Source organism: Erinaceus europaeus, chromosome 2 (genome assembly GCF_950295315.1).
Source record: "Erinaceus europaeus chromosome 2, mEriEur2.1, whole genome shotgun sequence".
NCBI lineage: Eukaryota > Metazoa > Chordata > Mammalia > Eulipotyphla > Erinaceidae > Erinaceus > Erinaceus europaeus.
In genome coordinates this window covers 58,594,920-58,603,390 of record NC_080163.1, presented here as the reverse complement: position 1 = coordinate 58,603,390, position 8,471 = coordinate 58,594,920, and the positions used below count along the sequence as shown (strand labels likewise).

The following is an 8,471-nucleotide window of genomic DNA, read 5'->3' as shown; positions in this document are numbered from 1 at the left end:
CATGTGCGCTCAACCAGGTGCGCCACCACTTGGCTCCCCAAACATACTAGATCTTTACTTAAAAACCATCTAAGAATGTTTCATCCACCAACAGAAAATAATCAAACAATAACATGATACTAAAAAGAATATACAATGCCCAATTTTAATTCCTACTTAGTATGATTTTCAGGGTATTTTTTTCTCATCTGGACTTTACTTTTCCTGTTTATTTTTCCAAATATCAATTCCCTTTTATATATATGTATATATATATGTATATATATTATCTTTATCCATGGAATAAACATATTTTGGGTCCTCATTTTACATTTCAAGTTTTATGTTGGAGAAATTAATTTCTTGATTATTAATCAGATATTAAAATGATAGAAACAGGTGTATAGTAAATAGTAAATGATACATATATTGCAACTCTAATGGATGTATAGGTCAATTGCATACAAAACTTCTTTTCCCAGAAGAAGTGATTTCTGGACCATATATTTTGATTGAATATCTCCAAGTTTAATTGGTGGGTTGGGATCATCGTCCCTGTAGTATTACTGGTACAGACAAGTTATATCTTAAATCTAAGAGTGCTTTAACTATGAGGAGACTCTGTTCTCCTCCATTTCATTTCAGGTCTACTTTCTGTTGTAGATTCACGACAGAGAGCATAATGGGCACACTGTGAATTTTAGTCACCTGATCTCCAAATTGACAACAATACAGAGAAAGCAACCAAGAATCCCAAAAGTTCCATATCAATAAAGAAGCATCTATTTCCTTTTCTTCTTTAATTGGTATGTTTCAGTTATTTCCCTACTAAATTTCATTGTTTTTCTTTTTAAAAAGCATTTATTTATTCATCAAAGGGTAGGAGGAGAGAAAGAGAAAGAGAACCAGAGCATCACTCTGGTACATGTGCTGCTGGAGCACTTGGGACCTCATGTTTGAATGCCCAACACTGTGTCCACTGTGCCACCTCCTGGACGACTCACTCTATCGCAAAATTCTAAAGGTATCATTTGAAAAAATAATTCACATGTAAATCTAGACATAAACACATTGATTCATTGCGGCAAAAATTATAGAAATTTAAATGTGTCCCTAAACTTGATTCAGTTCCAAAGCAAGTTAGTTCATTTAATGACTATTTATATTTCAAATTACTGAAATTTAAATCTATCTTCCAAAGTTCATCTAAATGATATGGTATGCTAGCGTTATGCCAGATAATTAGGACAAGAAACATCATATTTTTAAAACTTTAGTTAACACAATGATATCGAATCCTAACTGATTCATTTTACTGCACATAAATATTATCAAAAAACCACAGGGAGAAGTAGAACATCAAATGTTTATTTTTGTCCAATCTCATTTTATATAAAGAGGTCATAAAATTACTCAGATAACTATTTGGTATCTGGAAATAGTTAAGGCTGCATTCTTGCCATATATAAGGTTTAATTTTGATTACTACATTATATTCAAAACTGGACTCAGTGTCTGGTCCATATGAGTTTTTGTTGCTTGTAGTTCATGTGATGAAATAAAGTGATACAATGTCATAAGATCTTAGACATGGTCAAAAAGGAATCTTTTTTTTTCTTTCTTTTTTATATTTATTTTCCCTTTTGTTGCCCTTGTTTTTCATTGTTGTTGTTATTGATGTCGTCATTGTTGGATAGTACAGACAGAAATGGAGAGAGGAGGGAAAGACAGAGAGGGGGAGAGAAACAGAGACACCTGCAGACCTGCTTCACCAACTGTGAAGTGACTACTCTGAAGGTGGGGAGCAGGGGGTTCGAACCGGGATCCTTACACCAGTTCTTGAGCAGGAATGTTTTTGACATTGCAGAATTGGTTATGCTTTTGAGTGTAGTCATTTTACAAACAATTTTATTTATTTATTTACTTACTTACTTACTTACTTACTTACTTACCTACCTACTTACTTACTTACTTACTTACTTACTTACTTACTTACTGGAGCCAGAGCCTTGCACATGCTTGCTTTCACTCCCTCTGAACTGCTTTTTTCATTTAGACAGGGAGTCAGTGAGAAATTCATGCCATTCTGGAGTTGTGTCAACTCTGAGGAAATTCTAATTAGTTATTGTTATGAATAAAAATGTTTATTGATGTCTCCAATAAGTTTATATTATATTCCTTTATATTTCATATTATTTTTCATCATTTTATTTTAGTTTAATTTTACGGTTCTGGGATCCTACAAAAGTGCAATTTCACTTCTCCTAGGCTGATCTTTTAATCTGAGAGAGGGGGGGGGGAGAGATAGAGATAGAGATAGAGATAGAGATAGAGATAGAGATAGAGAGAGAGAGAGAGAGAGAGAGAGAGAGAGAGAGATTTCAGCACTGGAGCCTTCCCTGCTCCATGGCACTCCTATGTGGTGCTGGGGTTGGAACCTACACTGTATACATAGCAAGGCACACACTCTACTCGTGAACTGCCTCTTGATCCCAGTTTTACTAGACAATGTCTTTTAGGTCAAAGAGTTGGCTCAGCCAAAGGGTGCATTCTTAGAATGCGTAAAGTCCTGGCATGCATGAAGTCCTGATATCTATTCTCAAAACCCCATGTGACATATACTGGATAGTGTTTTATTTTCTCTTTCTCCTTCTTTCTCATCAAAATAAATCAATACATATTAAATAATATCTTCCACTATGTGTGTTCTGTTTTCCACATAATATCATTTGTGTATGTATTCTTCCTTCAACAAGACATTCATAGAATGTAAGATACTTTACTACTCATGCAATGTCTATTAGTTCCCTAGGAAAAGCAAGAATAAAATGACTTTCAAAGATTTCTCTCTCTTCTGTTCCTTTATCACTTAAAAACTTAGACAATATTTCCAGGTACTTACTGTATCTTTACACGTCTTATCATTTGCTATGCAGTTAACTTTAAGCATTATTCTATTGCCACATGAAAATCACAAGATGATCACTTAGTTTAACTTTCATAATTTTCTTAAATTCTCTTCTAACTAAAGCCAATCCCTACTTCAAGTATTTCTATCATCTAATCAGTGCCTCTTCTTGAAAGGTCATCAAATCTCTAATTTATTGCATGTTTGCTTCATGTGTGCTCTTTTAAAAAAAATTTCTTTATTGGGGGATTCATGTGTGCTCTTAATGCTAAAATATCTCTATTTCAAATCATTCTTAATCATTAAAAAAAGATTTAGAATTCCTTTATGGCAACATTTTTTGCTAATTTATCTTTCTAAGATGTTTGTTAACTGTTCTTATTCTTCCATAATGTTTTTTTTCAGGTGCTGTATTTACATTTTCATATTCAATTCTTTAATAATTTAATTTCAGTTGCTAATATTTATCATATAGATTACATCTATGGGTTGTAGACATTGGAGAATATTTCCTGTTTCCTCAGACTCTATTGTATGTATTGCTGCAATTTTCTCTTTAAATTAAAAAAAATGTTCTTTATTTATTTGATGGAGACCACCAGAAATTGAGAGGGAAAAGGGTGATAGACAAGGTGATAGAGAGACACTTACAATACTGCTTTACCACTTGCAAAGCTTTTGCAGTACAGGTGGGGGCTGGGGGCTTGAACCCAGGTCCTTGCACACTGTAATATGTGTGCTCAATTAGGTGCACCCCCACGCAGCCTCTTGCTGCAATTTTCTCCATATACCATTTTATATTAATTAGGTCCATATCCCTGGCCAAGAGTGGTTATTTCCTCAGTTTAAACAATGCTACTCTTTTTTAATAGCTTTATAACAGACTCCTCAGACTTTATGTACACCTTTTTCTCCACTTCTCTGATTACTTCCCCCTTACCTCCTTTGCTATCAAACGTGTACAAAACCATTCACAAAAATAAGCCTATCTTTACAAAGGAAAATATTCTTCTGACTTTCTTTTCTTGGCACTTTATTGCCACTACCAGTGACTTTGAGTGTCCTTTTTCTTTCCTCCATTGCTTGGCTATCTTCCTACTTTTGAGCACCAGTTCTGATGAGGTAAAGTACCTATTTCTCTTACATGCAGTTTGTACTGGGTGGATTTTCTTTGCCTTCTGATTTCAGTGACTACCCTTTCTTTTGTTGTTCATTTCCTTGGATGATTATGTTCTATTTAACAGTTGAAAGTAGGGATACTAAGATTAGAAGACAAATTGAAAAAAAAGATAAGTTGGAGGTTAAAGTTTATTATTTATAACTTAGAACTTTTATTCCATTCACTACTATGCAGAAGAAAACAATAGGGAAAATATACAGAAACATCTAATGGAAGCATCTAGATATTTGATAATGGTCACTGGGATGAGAAATAGTGTAGGGGATGTGTGAACCTTCTCAGTCTTTTATTAGCAAAAATAACTATTGACAAGGAACATATAAAATATTTTTCTCTATCCTCAATATCATTCAAGTTAAAATATTTTTTGTATTTTCTCAGAGAGATTCTATACTATATTGCCTTTACTTTGTCTTATGAAAGTCATAAATAAAATCCACATTAATGAACACAGAAATGTATGTATTGCTACAATAAACCAGTATCTTATAAACATCATATATATAGTAAATCAAATAAATAATCATATATAAGTACTACATAATTTACCAACTACTAAGTCATACATCCTAAACCACATTTGTTCATATACATTATACACTATTTTCAAAATTAACATACATAAAAGGAATATAATTTGAGCATAATCTAACTACCTAGGTACAGAAATTTATCAGCATACTGCTAATGATGATTCACACAATCAAAACATGTTCTTTTTCTTCTCTTTGATAGGAGTACTGAGGCAAAGGTAGAGTTAATTTTATATTCTATCCTTTGCTCCTTTTGCATGTGAACCTTCACTTTTTTTTTCTATTGATGATGGCATGATTCCAGTATTTTGAGCCTGATGTTCACTAACCAGGTATGGCTAGATATCTATATGTACTCTCTTTATTTAATTTTGACCTGAGTTTTATATGTATACACAATTATGGACATACAGTAATGCAGACATTCATTATCATGCATTTGACATTTATCTTTTCTTGGCTACAAAACTTTAATAGTAGTTAAATAGATGAAGAAGTAAAATATTTAAAAGAGGAAAGAAGTTGTTACTACACAAATAGACATTTTGTTAATTTAAAGTGGACCTGGTTATTAGTAAAAATTTATTAAACAAAAATAAGCAACTTAAACACAAGTGAATATTCAAATAATGACTTTCATAATGAATTGACATGAGTAATGTCTAAACATTTCAGGAAGGAATACTTATTATACTACACTTTTAAGATTTGTAAACTATATTAATTTTTATATATTTGGCTTCATATTCTGTTTCTGTGAACCTCTAAAATAGATAAGTAAAGGCATAAGAAATATATACTAAAACTTTAAAACATTATTGGCTATAGCAGCAAGTTATAACCAACATTAGAGTTGTCCCCATAGAAAAAGAGGAAAACAGAAAGGACAAATATTTTCTGTGAAAATATACATATTGAAGAAATTGTCACTGATCTTTTAAAATATGACTGAATACTATTAAAGGAAAATAATCATCTTAGAGGCAGTCGTGGCTTACTGGTATTTATATCGTAGCCTTCTTTCCCTAGAATATTCATTTCTTTTTGAATTGAAATCTGCAGGACAATGGAAGAAAGCAGTAACAGTTCTGGAAAAGGATTTCTCCTCCTGGGATTTTCAGATCAACCACAGCTTGAGCGGGTCCTTTTTGTTATTATTTTGGTCTTCTACATCTTGAATCTTCTGGGGAATGCTGCTATCATTTTGGTGTCATGTCTGGATACCAAGCTCCATACTCCCATGTACTTTTTCCTCAGCAACCTCTCTTGTGTGGATATCTGCTTTACTACTAGTGTTGCACCAGAATTGCTGGTTACCATGAATAAGAAAGACAAAACCATGAGCTACGGTGGGTGTGTGGCCCAGCTGTATGTGGCCATGGGGCTAGGATCTGCTGAGTGTATTCTATTGGCTATCATGGCTTATGACCGCTATGCTGCTGTCTGCAGGCCTCTTCACTACACAACCATTATGCATCCTCAACTCTGTGCATCTCTGGCTAGCACAGCATGGTTTAGTGGCCTAGTCACCTCCTTAATTCAGTGTTCTCTTACTGTACAACTACCCCTTTGTGGTCATCGCAAACTAGATCACATTTTCTGTGAGGTGCCAGTGATCATTAAATTGGCCTGTGTCGACACAACTTTCAATGAGGCCGAACTCTTTGTGGCAAGTGTGGTCTTTCTAGTTGTCCCTGTGTCACTCATCTTAGTCTCTTATGGTTTTATAACCCAGGCTGTGCTGAGGATTAAGTCAGCAGCAGGGCGCCGGAAGGCCTTTGGAACTTGTTCTTCCCACCTGGTTGTGGTTGTCATTTTCTATGGGACCATTATCTTCATGTACCTCCAGCCATCAAAAAGTAGCTCTAAAAATCAGGGCAAGTTTGTCTCTCTTTTTTACACTATAGTAACTCCACTTTTAAATCCCATTATCTATACTCTGAGAAACAAAGATGTCAAAGGGGCCTTGAAGACACTGGTGAGGGGTAATGTTCTTGGGTTAAAAAGGATATAATTGGAGGCTGGGCAGTAGTGCAGCGGCTTAAGCACACATGGAGAGAAGCACAAGGACTGGCTTAAGGATCCCAGTTCCAGCCCCTGGCAGCCCATCTGCAGAGGGCTCGCCTCACGAGCGGTGAAGCAGGTCTGCGGGTGTCTTGTCTTTCCCTCCCCATCTCTGTCTTCTTCTCCTCCCTCGAATTCTCTTTGTCCTATCCAACAATAATGACAGCAATAACAACAACAAAAACGATAAATAACAAGGACAATAAAAGGGCAAAAAGGCCTCCAGGAGCAGTGAATTCTTAGTGCAGGCACTGAGCGCCAGCGATAATCCCAGAGGCAAATATATATTATATCTATATCTATATCTATATCTATATCTATATCTATATCTATATCTATATCTATATCTATATCTATATCTATATCTATATCTATATCTATATCTATATCTATATCTATATCTATATCTATATCTATATCATCTATATCTATATCTAATCTATATCTATATCTATCTATCTATCTATATAATTTTGAAGGTATTATGTTGAGTGAGACAAGCGTGAAAGAGAAAGACCAATGCTTAGTGATCTCATTGACAGGTGGAGTTTAAGAATAAAGAACAGCAAGGGAAAACACAAGGCGAAACTCAGACTGGGTACAGTGTATTGCATCAAAGCAAAGCATTCTGCAGAGGTGGGTATGGAAGAGGATGAAGGGACATTGTTATGTCTCCTAGACATCAATCAAGGGGAGATGGCTTAAAGATGCACTAAAGCCTATACTGTAAATAACTGATCTGCTAATTAAAAAAATATATAAGCTGCAAGAATAAAGCAAATGATTTTAGTGGGCTATTGTGAGCTTATAAATTATTTCTTCTAAGTACTTTTTTAAAATCACATAAAGTATAAAAATTGCAGAACACTAAATGTGTGTGTCTGTGCTTCTTTCCACCTAGAGCTGGGACATTACACATGCCTAATTTTACTGGTTTGTGCTGCTTTTTCTTTATTTGGGTACAGAGAGAGAGAAAAAGTCACCACGGTATCAAAGCTCCTTCCCAACTCATTGTCAGTGCCAGAGCACCTCTTAATGTGGTGCTAGGACTCTAATCTGAACCTCATACAGTCAAAGTATTTACCCTACCCTGTGAACTACCTTTTCTGTCTTAAATACAGAACTCTATAATAAGATAACCTACTCAAGGCAGAATCATGTTTCACTCTTCCAGACAACATGGATTCAAATAATCTGTGTGCTATTCACAGAAGGCTCTTTATTATTACTCAACCAAATCATCACATTTATCTACAGATTACATCTTGGAGTAATGATCTCCTTTTCAACTTCCACTTATTCCTAAGTGGTCAACTGCAATGTTACATAAACTCAGTTTCTGGAAGCATCATTCATTTCACCTTGTAGGCTAATTAATTGTTTAGTAATACATATTTCCAAAGATCATGAAACACACACATGTATGCATATATATTAAAATTATATTTATCATTCTCCCATGAAGATAATTTAAATCACATAATAGTCAAGTCTTATTATATTAGTTTATTTTTATAATGAGAAACACAAATATAACTCTGAATTTTGTTACAATATTATTTTTATGATGGAAATTATGACTTTACTAATCAAATAAGTAAGTTCTCATTAAGTAGATTAATCTACAAATTGTATAAGTTCACTATCATTTACTATAAAGGCTTTAAAAGTTGAATGAATGTGAGAGGGAATGAATGTAGGAGGTATGTCTTTCTCTCTGTCTTCTCTACAAAGAGTGTGTAATTCACCAGTGTATCAGTCTCAAATGTTTTAAGATAATTGTACAATTAGAGAAAAATTAATTTAA

General features: G+C 34.1%; 1 protein-coding gene across 1 annotated transcript; it reads left to right on the top strand.

Annotated features, from left to right (window-relative positions):
- Positions 1-5,660: 5,660 nt before the first annotated feature.
- On the top strand, positions 5,661-6,614 carry LOC103107660 (olfactory receptor 2G6). Its single transcript, XM_007516468.2, has one exon. It carries the CDS (start codon positions 5,667-5,669, stop codon positions 6,612-6,614), a length of 948 nt encoding a protein of 315 aa, XP_007516530.1. The 5' UTR covers positions 5,661-5,666.
- Positions 6,615-8,471: the final 1,857 nt, after the last annotated feature.

What these genes read in the sequence shown, in the direction of transcription:
- LOC103107660 (XM_007516468.2), top strand. Translation starts at nt 5,667, where the DNA reads ATGGAAGAAAGCAGTAACAGTTCTGGAAAAGGATTTCTCCTCCTGGGA.